The following is a 15,624-nucleotide window of genomic DNA, read 5'->3' as shown; positions in this document are numbered from 1 at the left end:
GATCAGGTGTTTCCTCGGTTCATGTCACATCATCCCAGCTAACGGGGGGAAACTCCATCTGTGTGTACTTTTTGAGGTGTTTTTCTGGTATATTCAATAGAAAACATTTCACGGCGTGACGAACTGCTGGCCTCCTCATACCCATAATCCCTTGTGTTTTGGGGTGGTTTCCTGTAGTTGGTTGGATTACGTTCACCCTCCTAACGAACTGCACCACAGTTCTCTTGTTGGAGGACTGAGACTCACATTTTCAGGCGTCTTGGTGCCGTTATTTGGTGCCACCAGAGTTTGAATGGCATTGTTCTCCCCTCTCATTTTTTATTGAATATTCCATAGGCTTCAGTCTTTACTTCCATCTATTTCTACTTTTTGAAGTGTTTTTCTTTTGCGTTTATCCAATGAACTTAAACTATTTGTTTGTGTGTGTGTATGTGTGTGTGTGTGTATGTGTCACAGGCCCTTTTTCCCACCAGCTACCCTCATCCCCCCCGTACACACACGCACACACCCTCACCTGCCCCGTGAGGTCAGCCCCCCATTGGTTACCATGGCAGCAGCAGGCTTTACCATGTGCGGCCGGCTTGCGGTCGGGGAGGATCTGTGTGTGTGTGTGTGTGTGTGTGTGTGTTCTTCCACCACCTGTTGTCATCCAGAGAGACATGTTGAGCTCTGTGGGCCGGTAGGGAACCCCTCCTCCCTCTCTCTACCTTATTCATCCCTCCATCAGTCTTCCTCTTCCTCCACCCCCCTCCCTGCTCCTCCTCATCTTCCTACCTCGCTCTCTTTTGCCACTCTCTCTCTCTCTCTCTCTCTCTCTCTCTCTCTCTCTCTCTCTTTTTCTCTCTCTCTCTTTCTCTCTCTCTTTCTATTACTCTCTCTCTTTCTCTCTCTCTCTTGTTGTCTTTCTATTGCTTTCTCTCTCTTTCGCTCTGTCACTTCCTCTCTGTCTCTTTGTCTCTCTTTCTGTCTTTCTCCTTTGGCCCCCCCAACACACACACACACACACACACACACACACACACACACACACACACACACGCACACAAACAGAATGAGTTTTCCCACCCTTCAGACTCTCTCTTTGCTTCCCAAAAGCACACCTGGCTCTCCCACGGCCTTGTGGGAAAAAAGGGATGTTCCCAAGACTTCCTGGTATTCCCTGCGGTGTGTGTGTGTGTGTGTGTGTGTGTGTGTGTGTGAGTGAGTGTGTGAGAGACAGAGAGAGAGAGAGAGAGAACTCTGGCACGCTGGTTGTTCTGCACACTAGATAAATAGGTACTTGGAGAAGGCAGTGTGTTATTTAGGGCTGCACAGTTATGTAATTATATATATCACCATATCGGTTTCCATAATTAATAATCATCAAATATTTGCATTTTGGCAATATTGACACGTCATTAAATTTTGAACATCTGCTGTAGCTGAAAATAGTGGAGATGTTTATCTAAGATGCCAAAAGTGCATCCTAATTTTGTTCCTCAAATCATCAGGACTAAATAGTGTGATCACAATATTTGGCAAAATAATCTGGATTAGGATTGTAGCCATAGTTATTCATCTTTAATGTGATCTGTATCCATCAGCTCTCTGATCTCAGAAGGCAACAATTTCAGATTAAATGTCTATTGTATTTGGCCGTCTTTGTTTTTCTTGCATTTACCTGCATTAAAACATTTTACACTCAAAATACTCAACCTCATTTTTTTTTCTTTTCATCCTTTACATAGTTTTTATGTATTTAATCATGAATGTTTCATCCTTTTTTCCTTCTTCACTTGTTTATTGTGTTATGTTGTTTAGTTGTGTCAGTTTAAATTAAAATATAAATAATTATAAGATAAGATTAGATTGCACTTTACTGATCCCCTAGGGGAAGTTTGGGAAGCTTTTACGAGCCAGGAGTCCTTGGAAAAGAAAAAAAATAATGATAATGCCGATTATATCCAGTTTGGGAAGATTTTTGCTGCCTGAAATTCCTCAGAAAATATTTCAGAAACACAGATGAGTCCATCCTCATAAAGCCACTTTGTAAGCCGAGGTCTTCAGATGACTCATAACTTAAACAGCAACCAGTAATGTGCTTTTTGTTAGCAATCATTTTGTAAGAATAGGAGTCATTTCTTCCCACAGTGGAGATTTCATTTTGAAAAGAAAGTCTTCACTTTCTACTTGTGAGAGCTCGTGTCACTTCAGTAACAGCAAAGAAATATTATTAGAAATATGAGTTTCCTGCAGAACAGTGACGGTAAATACATTCATAATGTTAACTCTCTCTCTCTGTGTCTCTCTCTCTCTCTCTCAGTCTCTCTCTCTCTCTCTCCCTCTCTCTTTCTCTTTCTCTCTCTCTGTGTATGCATTTCAATAAATGGTGCTTTCGTTGGCTACTGACACTGTATTTTTTTTGGTATATTCTGTTTTGTTGTTCTTGTGTGTGTGTGTGTGTGTGTGTGTGTATCTTATCTGGTCCTAATAAAGTTAGTCTTAAAATAAGTTTGCTAAACTTAAGGCATAAATACAGTTACTAGGCGGTTTTATTTTTTTCACCATGTAATGACAGGTTTCTTTGCGCTGCATGTCCACTCTTAGATTAATACAGAACAGAGTTAGTAGAACAATCTGCATCACATCTGCTTTACTAAACACAATTAAACTTCATGTCCCTCATTTATAGTTTCAGAATTTTCTTTAGCTATGTTCAATCAGACATAGACTGGTTTTGTCAGTTTTGTTTTATTTATTCTGGTTTTTAAATTGGTTTTAAATTCAACTCCAGGTAGCATTAAGACGGTCTCAAATTTGGCATTTTAGAGCCTGCAGATCCTGGGTGGGTGTGGGAGTCTGTGAGGTGTTCGGGTGTTTTTGGTTGTTTTCCCCTGGTCTTGTTGCCAAGATGTTTCATTAAAGATCATCAAGAGTAAAAGTCTCTCTCTCTCTCTCTCTCTCTCTCTCTCTCTCTCTCTCTCTCTCTCTCTCTCTCTCTCTCTCTCTCTCTCTCTCTCTCTCTCTCTCTCTCTGCAGTGTGTGGACAGTGTTTCTGGTGGCGACTCGTCCCTGAAGCGCGTGGCGGTGGTGGAGGATTTCTTCGACATCATCTATGCGATGCACGTGGAGATCAGCGCCGACCCCGGCAAAGCACCCAAACACGCTGGCCAGAAGAAGACCTACAAAGCTGTGAGCACGTTTACATTACCTTGGAAGTAAAATGTGTATATTAAGTGCACAAAATATTAGGAATACCATCCTAATAATGCATTGCATCCCCTTTTGTACTATCTCTATCTGCCTCAAGGCTTACAAACTCTTCTTTAATAATTCCTCTTCTACCCTGCCGGTCCAACCAGCGGGTCCATCATTACAAACTCATGTTGTGCGGCCAAGTTTTGTTCAAACCCACAAAACTTCATTTTAAATTCTAGTCAAGATCCTAAGGTTTCCAAAGATACCAAACATGTCAGACTGAATTACAGGGAAATGTGTATAAAATGATGCACAAACATCTAGATTTTTTTCTATTTTCATTTCCCTCAATTTAAGCAGCTGTAGCTTCAGTGAAGCGTTGGAACGAGCAGATACAGAATATGTATGTGACATTGTTGTACAATATAGGAAAATAGAGTTTTTGAAGCTACTTAAGGGGACATTTAAGGAGAAAGTCAGGTTAAAGTCAGACTGACTTTAGCTGACTTTACCCTTAAATTTCCCCTTAAGTAGCTTCAAAGTTAGACATTTTTTTTTGCTAACTGTACAACAACATCACGTCCATATTCTTTATCTGCTCGTTCCAACTCTTTCTTGAAGCTCTAGCTGCTTATATTGAATGAAATATTCAAATACAAGACGCCATGTTTTTATGGCTGCACCATTACATCAAATGGAAAAACTCTAGATGTTTGTGCATCATGTTATACACATTTCCCTGTAATTCAGCATGACACATTTGGCGTCTTTGGAAAACTTGTTATCTTGACTAGAATTTAAAATAAAGTTCTGTGGGTTTGAACGAAGCTTGGCCGTGCGACCTGCGTTCGTAATGATGGACCCGGTGGCGGGGGCGGTAGGGGTTAAAGCTGCATTAGAGTCAAGATGTTTATGTAAAAAGAAACGTCCTAAATCTCAAAGCAGCAACAGAGAAGAGCGTCCCAGCCTCTCCTGATGGAGACTCTGTAGATTTGTCTTATTTGCCACATTAATTTCTGCTGTCTGGTTCGGTCACTGACAGGAACACGAAGTGACGAATCGTAACTTAAGAGTGAAATCCAAAACCTCCTCAACACCTCACCACACATCTGCTTTCTACTTTCCCTCAACCTCAGACTCTTTCTGTTTCTCTGTCTTCTTCCATCGCTCGTTATTCTTACTCTGCTTCTTTCATTCTTACTTTCTCTCTTCCTCCTTTTTGTTTTTCACCCCTATGGTTTTCATTATTACTCATCTGTCTCTTTCTCTCTCACACCTCTACTATACAGTATGTATTCTCTCTTTCATAACTTGTGCTTTTCTGTTGCCCAACACATTGTATCCTCCCTCTCTCTCTCTCTCTCTCTCTCTTCCTCTTCTCTCAGTCTTCATTCCTCTTTTAGCGTCTGTGAAAAAAAAAAAGAAACGGCGGTGTTGTCCTTTTAACAGCCGTTGTCTCGCTGGTCCAGTTTCAGTTTCAGCTCAAATATACTCACTTTCTCAGTCTGAATCTTCCTGAAACTGAACCGGCTGGCTGATGGTGAGAAAGACATTTGCATGTCGCTCTTTTCCAAAGAGAAATAGAAGATTGATTTCCAAAACACTGTAGATTCATTTGGCAAGAAAAAAAATTACCTGATGGTCGTCATTTAAAGTCTTAAATATGGAGGATCCAGTCTGTAAGAGGGTTATGACAGTACCAACCACAGACTTTTAGTTATTTACTGTCCTTTTTAAAAAGTGACATCATTAGTTAGAATTATATTGTAGAGGAAGTGTCGCTTGTTTCCCCAAACAGTTTCCAAAGATTTTTCCCAATATCTCATTTTGGAATAAAAGTCTTCAATTGTATTTGGAAATCTTGCAATAGTAGTAGCCTATATTTGGTGTGTGTGTGTGTGTGAGAGAGAGAGAGAGAGAGAGAGAGAGAGCGAGAGAGACAGAGAGGGTGTGATGATTTCCACCTCCAGTAAATTAATTTTTGAAATAAAACCATTTTTGTAGGTCACAGAATCTATTCATTTGGTAGTCTGTGAAAGTAGGCTATGTTCATTCAGCTTCACCGTTACTTAAGACTTTCCTTTTTTTTTTCTTTTTTTTTTTTTCCTTTTATCATCGCCTCTTCTTCCTCTTCCTCTCCTCTCTCTCTCCTCCTCTCCTCTCCTCTCCTGTTCTGTGACTTGAGAACATTTTCTCTCACTCTTTGTGTGTGAAAAAAAGCTTCTCGCTCAAGGTGGAAGGTGTGGAGGAGGATATTGGATGGTGACAGGAGACTGACCTACACACACACACACACACACACACACACACACACACACACACACACACACACACACACAAACTCACAAACTCAATGCTATTCATTTCTGGGATTGAGAAAGAGAGAAGAAGAAAAGGACAGGATGTACTGTTTTGTACAGACAAAGGGTGACGTGTGTGTGTGTGTGTGTGTGTGTGTGTGCTTCACACAATCGGTGGCCATTCACATGAAATTTCTTCTCTTCAAAAGAGAACTTTAAACGCCAGTTCATTTACTGATGATGCAGTAATATAAAACCTTTTTTGGAGACAGTTCACCCTCTGAACTGACTGAACTGACTGAACTGACCTGAGCTGTTGTGTCGTCTCAGTTGGTCACACTGCCCTCTTTTGGTGAAACGGAGGCACTGCACCTTCCTCTCCTACGGAAAACTTTCAGCCACCACAGTTGGCACAACTCCTGAGAGTTGTGCCAAATGAGATTCTATTTGTTCAAATTCTTCTTCTATTTTTCTTAATTTTATTCTTTTTCTGCTACTTCTCTCGCTTATTATAATTTTCCTCCTCTTCCTCTTTGTCGTCATCATCTTCTTCTGCTGCATCCTCTGCTTCTGCTTCTTTTCCCCCCTCTTCTTCTTCTCCATTGTTGTCATCACCATCATCTTCTTTTTCTTTTTCATTTTCCTCCTCTTCGTCTTTATCATCATCATCATCATCTTCTGCTGCATCCTCTATTTCTGCTTCTTTTCCCCCCTCTTCTTCTTCTCCATTGTTGTCACCATCATCTTCTTCATTTTTTGTCTTTTTTAAATATTGAAAATATAGGCCTGACTGCTACTGTTTCACCCAGATTTGGTGGTTTGGTGTGCCAGATTGTCTATGTAGTGTGTGTGTGTGTGTGTGTGTGTGTGTGTGCTCTTATAAAACGCTGTGTGCCAGCTAACCATCCCACATGCCAAACAACAGAGCCTTGGGTGTGAGGGTGTCACCAAAGGCTGTGGGTGACATTTGTCTCTCCTTTACCCACCCATGACACAGCACCCGCCCCCCCGCCCCCTCAACCCCCTTCGCTTGCTATTTTTCACTCTTCCCCTCTTCTTGTCCCCCATCTCGCTTTGTCCCTCTTGCATAATAAATATTTGGTTCATGCATATTCACATTCAAACACCCCTAAAAACTTATAAACCCTGCAGCCTCAGCATCATCAAAGCATCTTCCCGTGGATAACTGGCCAATCGTAGACGAGGTGACGTCACCTCCAGATATTTCCAGCAGCTACAGTGGAGTTTGATATGAGAAAATGTTTCAGGATGTAAAACATCAGCGGTAAACGTCAGGTTTTGGTGTCAGTCCCTCAGAATCAAAGAGCGAGGGCTTCTTTCTAGAGCCGCCATTTTGCACCAAGAGACGTTCAACAATCATACAGGGAGAAATCCATCGTAGAAGAGGAGAGAGAGCAGTTTCTCCACCACAGGAGCAGGAGAGAGACCAGAATGCAATGCAGCAGAGAGACAGGTTGGGGTTTAAGTAAGGGGCACAACTATCACTGTCTCTCAACCAGACAAACTCGCTCTCTTGCTCTTACTACACTCTCACTCTCGCTCTCTCCACCAACATTTAAAACCCACAGCTGAATGCAACAAGTTCACTCTTTCTCTGGGGCTTGTCGAAAGGCATTCTGGGAAGGAAATCACTAACTGAAGTAGAAGTAGACGAGGCAGGTTGAGGGAAAGTGGATACACCAAAAAAAAAAAAAAAGTAAATGACAGCACTTCATCACAAAATAACTCGTGAAATGCACTGAACATCAGATTGCTGATATAAAACAGTGTAAAAGTGTCTCAGGGTGGAGTTTTCCTTTAATTCACGATGACTCAGCACCCAAAATAATCCTCTGTCCACGTGTCAAGAGGACCAAAGAGCCTGGAGGATGAGAATAAAGATGAGGATGAGAATACATTGATTCAATCTGATTCTGGGACAGAAAAAAATCACCAGAACCCCCATCCAATACCAGAGGATCGAGAAACAAAAGATAAAATGAAATAAAATGAAAACAGAATCTTGTTTTTTTCTCAAGCTGTGTCGCATCGGTGGACATTGTGACAGAGTGCTTGGCAGACAGCAACAGGCCGCCTGTCACCTCTGGTGTCAACAAACCCCCGTCTGTCTGAGGCCAGCAGGAGACATCTGGCTGCAGGCTCCATGGAGCCGCTAAAACACTTCAACCTGATATGATTGTGAGGCCACTTGTGTCACTGCTTTGACATGAGGAATGCATATTTGCTTGCGTATGTGCTTATATGTGATGTTGTCTTTTTATCTTAATTTTTATCTTATTTTTATTTTATTTATTATTATTATTATTATATTTGATCCCAGCAATTCAATATAGCAGTAATACCCAAGAATGTATTATCGCCATACTTGGGTATTGTAGGGTATACTAGGGTATTATGGCTTTTATATGACCGTTACCAATGCATGTGTATTGGCTGAAGTCTTGAAAGTAGTGTACATACAGTATATAAGACTAAAAAAGAGAGGAAAACAAGAAAGATCACTTCATAGTTCCCTGGCTGCCATAAGAGTTGGCATAGCAACCAATAAAGCACAGCTAGCCGTGCATTATGGGAATTACCAGCGTGGTTTGAACGTGTCTTGACCAGTTGGACCGTCTGGCTGAAACGACCCGCTGTGTATTTCAATTTGAATCAAATTTGTGTTTTGTAGCTGTTGTGTATTATTACCCAGCAGCCCGCTGTGTGGTGTGATGTGGAGCTGTGGAGGCTGCAGACTGCAGTCAGGACAGTTTGAACACTTTCTCTCACTTCAGCTGCAACAGCCACTCCAGTTCACTGCTCAACACACTGTATCAGCTACTCAGACTTTCTTTCTTTCTTTCTTTCTTTCTTTCTTTCTTTCTTTCTCTCACTTGGGCTGCACAATTATGGCTAAAATGATCATCCTGATTATTTTGTTATTGCTACAGCTATTCCATATTGTGGTCACGATTATTAATCACATTCATTAGTCTTGATGATTTGAAAAGCAAAATTATTTAACTGCACTTTTAGCACCTTATATGAACATCTTGACTGTTTTCAATTACAGCAGACACTCTGAATCAAATGAAATGCTTCAATATTCCTCATATGCAAGTTACTAATATTAATTGTGGAAACTAAATTTGTGAGATGAAATAATACAGGATTAACTGTGCCCCCCTCCCTTACTGTGTCTCCAGATACCAACATTATCCTGGTCAAATGGGCTTTGTTTGTCTTTGCTTTCACCCGATAGAGAGAATAACTTGAACAACCTCTCTCTCTCTCTGTGTTTTCTCTGTGTCTGTGGGTGTCTCTCTCTCAGATAGCGGAGACCTACGCCTTCCTGCCCCGGGAGGCGGTGACCCGCTTCCTGATGAGCTGTGGAGAGTGTCAGAAGAGGATGCACATCAGCACCGCGGGACAGGACTACAAAGGTACAGAGACACTGCAAAAACTGTCCGTCTTAACAGGACTTTTAAATCTTCTTTTCAGTCTGAAAGGATGAGTTGACCTATACATAATGAGTCTCTTCATCCCTGTAGTACTTGGACCCACAGACAACACTGGCTCCAGAGTCAGCTGTCGGTTGAAACAGCGAGCTCCGCTGCCTCTTGCTGCTAACAGTGAGTTTGTCAGAATATCTCCAAAAAAGGTGTTTGTGGCTCCACAGGGGAATGGAGAGTAAACGGAAAAGTTGCAAAGTAAACGTCAATTCAAATTAGCTTTGATTTCATGACACTGTTCCTCCATTACACACATCTCCAACAACAAAAAGTGTCAACTTACTTTTTACATACCATTATTACAAACGCATGCGAGTTTGGAGTGAATTATGGAATTTTAAGTTTCACTTGTGTATGGGAAACATTGCCTCCTCCCCCTCATCTGGTCGAGGTCCTGCCCAAGCTCCTGTCAGTCATCTTGATGAGCTGTCATCTCTCCTGAGGCTGAGGTAAAGCCTCACAGCTGCGGAAGAAGCAGACAGAGAACGCAGCCCATCTGACGCTGATGTTCACCGTGTTTCTGACCGTTTAGCTGCGCTGTTTCTTTCTTTTCTTCCTGCTTTCCTCCATTGTTGTTGTTTCTGTGACTTCCTGCTGTGCGGCCGCTAGCCTCACCTTGATAGCCACAACCAGCTCACCGCTGGCCACGCCCATAAGACATGCCCACAGGAAATAGTATACGCCCAAAAACGTCCTGAACATATTTGAAAAGCCAATTTCAGGCAAACGAGGGATTTAGGCCTGATAATGCATAATATATCATGTTTATTAATTTAATGTGAAAAGGTTGCATAGCTGCATAAAATTTGTAGCTTTAAAACTAAACTATACTTTTTGCTGCTGTTGTAACACCAATTCCGGTGATCTTCATGTATTTTTTCTTGAAAAGAAACATAGTAATTTGCTTCCATAGCAACATTTAGATCCCAGCACCCAAGGAACCCAATCAAATCCCTTCTACCCCCCTCCTTAACTCGTATTTTTATTTTATTTTTCCTAGCACTTTGTTTTTACATAATCATTCTATTATAACAGGGCTATTGTGAGGGCGCTGTGGCTCTGACCCTTGACCTCCTCACTACTGGTTTGCATTGTCTGTAATGAAGGAACTGAAGCTTTTTGTACGGTTGGACTCATGTTTAGTCACTCTATATATCACTCTATATATCACTGTATCAGCTAAATGGTTATAATGTAAAATGAAATGTTAGTATCTCAACAAATGCATGGTCATTAATCAGAAAATAAGTAACAAATCTGCGGACCATTCATGACCAACAGACATTTTGATAATAGACAGTTTTTTACTATTAACTATTGTTTTTCATAACGAGCTGCCGGTTCTCTGGCTATAAAACACAGACATCCATTCTTCTTTTTCCTCTCCTCAACCCCCCATCCTCTCCTTTGCCACCCCCCCCCCCCCCCCCCCCCCATTATTTCTGCTGGCACCCTAAAGGCACCCCCCCTCACCCATCTCTTCCCCTCCTCCACACTTCCCTCCCTCCTCACCATCGTCGCCCACCCATCCTTCCATCCCCCCTACAGCACGTCCATCTCTTTCTCTTTTTCCGATCTCCTTTCCTTCCCCCATCCTTTCTTTCATCCTTCCCTCCACCCCCACCCCCACCCCCCCATCCCTCCATCCTGCTTCCAGCTCTGCGGCCTCCTCTTCTATTTCTTCTTCCCATCATCCCCCTCTACCCCGCTCCAAGCTTCCTGTCCCATCCCTATATCCCTTGTCCCTCATTCTCCTCCCTCCATACCCATCCCTATACCCTCCGTCCATCGCCCCCCTCCTTCCCCCCCCCTCCCCTCCCCCCCAGCTCTCTCCTCGTCCCTCATTAATGAGAGGAGTCATTGGAGTGTCCTGTCTCTCTCCTCAATTAGCCTAATTAACGGCTTTTAACAAAGAAAATGGCCCAGGAAACGAGCTCATTTCGAGAGAGAGGGAGAAAGAGAGCGAGTGTGAGAGAGAGAGAGATTTAAAGGAGATGGAGAAAGATGGAGAGCGGAGTATAGATGTGGAGGAGGAAATTTGAAATAAGAGTCTGCAGAGAGTGAGAAAGACAAGTAGATATAGAAGAAAAGGATGAAGACATTTGAATGAGAGTCCTGCAGGAAAGAGCATGGCGGAGATCATGAAGAAAATAAAGCTGAATAAAATGAAAGAGAGGAGAAGGAAGGGAAGGTCAAACGGAGACATTCAAAGTCACCGCTCTTTTAAAAAGGGACACAATCGGGAAAAGCAGAGGCAACATCACTTTCCTTTTCCATTCTCATAGAACTGTTGTACTTTTCAAAACAAAATTTTGCCCTTATTGATATCCAAATCCAGAAAAAAAGCCTGAATGCTAATAATGAACTCGCATGGAGGTTCTTGTATTTAAAAAGGAAAGAAAAAGCAAAAATCCTCAATGTCTAAAAATGGTTTCAGGAATTGAGGAAAAACCTTGTGATTTCTCAACTGACCGTGTGTGTATTTTTTATATTTTACAATGCAATATCAGTCGGTTGGCTTGTTTTCCTGGGCCGTGATGAAACGTTGTCTACAAGAAGTGGGCAGTGTCGCTTACAAACACACATAAAGTGACAAAATTGGAAATGTGAGGTTTCCACAGGACGCCGATGATCTAAATTAGTCCATTTGAAGCCGGTGAGGACTCCCTGCTGGGGCTGGAAACCGAGCCGAGCAAACAATCAGCACCCTGTAACTCCGTCTGTCTGGAGCTTATTACACACACACACACACACACACACACACCAATATTGGAGCGTCAGGGCTGTCATTACTGTGTGTGTGTGTCTGTGTGTGTGTCTGTGTGCATGTTGTGCCATCACTGGATGCCACTCAGATAGGGCAGCTAATTGCCTTCCTACCCTGTGGGGGTTCGGCCCCTCCCCGACACACACACACACACACACACACACACACACAAACACACACACAACCCCAGCCCCCTCCATCGCTATGCTGAAGTGACTCCCACTAAAGTTCAGCTGTGAATTATTAAATGCAGTTAATCACTGTGGACTGGGGCTATGTTTAATTGACATAGACAGCGGGCAGGCTGTGTGTGTGTGTGTGTGTGTGTGTGTGTGTGTGTGTGTGGGGGTATGAATCCCCATTTTACAATTTAACTAACTCAAGTTTCTGACTGGTATGTGTGATGCATTTTTTGCCATAGTTTGGTTTTATCACATGTCAAAGTCCGTGTCCTTATACCCATAATCCCTTGTGTTTTGGGGACGTTTCCTGCAGCTGGCTCAGCCCGTGTACTCACTCCCTTATTAGAGGACTGAGACTCTCGGTGCCGTCATTTGGTGCCACCAGAGTTCAAAGGTCACTGTTCTCACCTGGACGAATGAACCGAACTAATGGAGGAAACACTGCAGATTGAACACGCATTTTTTCAATCTTCTTATTTGTGGAGAAAAAGTGGCTTCATATGTCTTTGCTTTAGGTTTGTTACATGCTTAGTGTAGTACATTGCTTATTTAACATATTATTCAACACATTGCGTTATGTTCTCTGACAAAGGTGCGGGGTGAACAAAGTGCTGATGAGGATGCTGTAGGCCGCCTGTCACCATCCGTGTGGCAGAGGTGTGATCATGAGACGATGCTCTGTCTAGTGAACGTTTAGCCTCGCAGGTCCGTGTTAGCTCTTTTCCTTTGACGTCTTCAAGCTTCCTCCTTCAAAAACCGACAGTTTTCAAATTTAATTGCTCACAACCTACAAAAAAAAGAGATTTCCTTCTCACTCAGACTGTGCTGCGGTCTGCACACGAAGAAGAGTGAGCTGTGACATTAAACGATCAGCCTGTCAGTTAATTATTGAAGCCTAGAGGCTGCAGATACTAGTTATTTGTCAAGAATAATGTGTCCAAAACAAATATTAGTGAATACAGTAATTTGTTCTTATTTTTCCGCGTTTTTAAAACCTTCTTGGGATCCGTCCAAGATTATCATCATCATGAGCAGCAGGAGGGTCCAGAGCCGCATGTTGAGAACCAGCTGAAAACACATGGCAGCTTCTTGTCACAATCAATCAGTTATCACAGTCTATCACCCTCTGGAGCATACATAAGCTCACACACACACACACACACACACACACACACACCCCATACATACACTCTCTCTCTTTCTCTCTTCCCTGGACAAGACTATCAATCACCGATCAATGATGACAGTCCTGTCTATTTTGCTGAGCCGTATTGATCTTGTTCCCTGTACTCATGTCCATTCCATAGACGCTCCAGACGTTAGACACGTCCTGTACTAGGTCAGTGGATAAATGACTGACAGGAGAGGGAGAGACAGAGGTGTGGAGGTGAGAAAGAGAGAGACGGAGAGATTGGTCAGTAGAGATTGAGAGAGTGATAGAGTGTGATGTACTTTCCCTTTTTTATCTCTTGTTTTAGTTTTTTTCCTGTGTAGAGCAGCGTAAAGCAGTGAAGTGATCTGTGGTGAACCTGTTTTTTAAAAGTCCCTCATAAATAAATTTGACTTGAAATGGAGAGATGAAATGGTGGAAACATGGAAAAAGAGAAGGAGAGAGATACTGAGAGGTGGAGGGATGAAGAGAGTGATGGAGATTGTTGTGTATCTGTGTTGCTCAATGGGTAGAGCGAGGCTTTAAAGCAATAGTTGTAATAGCAGTAGTAGGCTCATTGTCTGCTCACCCTCATGTCAGTCGAAACACTGGTGAAGTCTGTAAATCCACATAACAGTGGCCAGAAACTGGTTCTTTAGAGCAGTGGTTCTCAATGTGGGGTCCGGGGACCACCAGGGGTCCTTGAGGGGGTTCCAGGGGGTCCCCAGCAAATTGATGAATTGTTAAACTTCACTTCATTATTTCATTTACAAGAAGTTAACGCAATTAGAGAATGTAGAAGAATGACTGTTTTGATCATAGTTTCTCTGTTATCGCTCTGCCTATAATACAGATAGTCATGGGATTCTGGACAAAATCATATCTAACAATTAAAATATTCTCAGATTTGGGTTCGAGAGACAAAATCTCATCAAATGGGGGTCTGTGGCTCTAATGTGGACTAAATTAGGAGTCCTTGATATGAAAAAGGTTGAGAATCACTGCTTTAGAGTTCCAAAAAGGGCAAAAAATGACCATAAAATGACTCCAAACAAGCAATAAACAATAATCCAAGTGTTTTGTAGCCAAATGATTGCACTGTGAGTCCAAAAGTTCAAAATGTTATTCCTGTATTCCTTTAATACTGTCAGAGTTGGGGGTTTGTTTTGACTGTGCCTGTTTATTTTACCGCTGCTTATATTACCAGCTTTGTGTGACATTTCAAACCAACCAATAAATGGATGTGCTATGGATTTCGGGGTCTTGGAAATGTGCTGCAGCTGTGTGAAGGTTGAATGCTGCCATACTGGTGTATTTACCTCTGGGTGACACAACTGTACTGCAGTACATGGTGTAACTCACACACACACACACACACACACACACACACACACACACTTCCTCCCTCCCTGTCTCTCTCGCTCTGCCCCAGCTCTAGAGGGTCCTCTAGTGTCGGCTTTCTGCAAAGGCAACACGATAGACAGCTTTAACACTAAAGGGTCTAGTCACTAAAAAAAGCCATTAGTTAAATGTGGTAAAAGCAGTTATAGCTGCTATTTCCTTGTGGGATTTTGAAGAGCAGATTACTTTTCCTGGACTCCCAGAAATTGGATCTAGATAAAAAAAGTGATGGTGGGACGAAGCTGAGATATTTAAATTCTAAAATTCATCAATTGGCCGCAGCCTGGTGTTTCTACTGTTAAACTTTTGCTTCAGACAGTAGAAATCCCTTTGTAAGAAGACAGCTCGCACATAGAATGACAATGTGGACAATTTATTTTTCCTTTTTTGACTGACTCTTCTCTTCTTCTCTTCTCTCCTTTCCTCCTCTCTCCTCTCCTCCTCCTCTCCTCCTCTCCAGAGAACGACAGACCCAGCCCTCTGGTTTCGGAGGTGATCGACTACAACATGCCTCTCACCACCACCTACCTGAAGCAGATGAAGCTGCAGTGTATGAGCAACAACGAGGTACGTGACTTAACTACGACGGCGCTTGGGAGTGTGGATTGCATTTTGATCGTGCGCTTGTTTTCTGACAGAATATGCATTGCGTTTTAGTTTTCGACCACAAGAATTTTCCTGCAATTTAAAGTAAAAGTACGAAGTATATCTCGACTTTGACCTTTGCCTGGAAACAGTAGGTTGTTTTTTTACACTTGAGTATTTTTGGTGACAGGTGCGTAGGAGACAAGCGGGAGGCCCACTAACACTGCTGTAGATAAAAAAAAAACTCCCACACACTGTCTCACACTCGCAATTACAACATCTTAATGAGAAGAAATGCGGTGTTTCAGTCTGATGCTCCAGGAGGGTCACTGGACCGAAAACACTTTCTTCTTATTAAAAGCTTGTAATTGCATATGAGACAGTGTGCAGGAGTTGTTGTTTTTTTTATTCACATTATTGACAGTCTGAAAAATCATTTAGGCTGGCTTCTAAAGACATAAACAATTAACCTAAAGAAATAGGTGATAAAACAAAAAAGGTAAGAAAACCCTGTCAGATACCGCGGCACAGGAAGGGCTTGGCTTTGGAG

General features: G+C 42.4%; 1 protein-coding gene across 1 annotated transcript in view; it reads left to right on the top strand.

The window, feature by feature from the left end:
- The window catches only part of LOC139913341 (nucleolar protein 4-like), a 163,418-nt gene that overhangs the window by 30,872 nt on the left and 116,922 nt on the right, over positions 1–15,624 (top strand). The window contains exons 2-4 of the mRNA XM_078288295.1: positions 3,019–3,171; positions 8,809–8,920; positions 14,950–15,056. Of these exons, the coding sequence (XP_078144421.1) occupies positions 3,019–3,171; positions 8,809–8,920; positions 14,950–15,056 (372 nt within the window). The remainder of the gene's footprint in view (positions 1–3,018; positions 3,172–8,808; positions 8,921–14,949; positions 15,057–15,624) is intronic.

The sequence above is a fragment of the Centroberyx gerrardi genome, chromosome 14, assembly GCF_048128805.1.
Source record: "Centroberyx gerrardi isolate f3 chromosome 14, fCenGer3.hap1.cur.20231027, whole genome shotgun sequence".
Taxonomy (NCBI): domain Eukaryota; kingdom Metazoa; phylum Chordata; class Actinopteri; order Beryciformes; family Berycidae; genus Centroberyx; species Centroberyx gerrardi.
The sequence above is the reverse complement of the archived record's forward strand: the minus strand, read 5'-3'. Positions and strand labels throughout refer to the sequence as shown.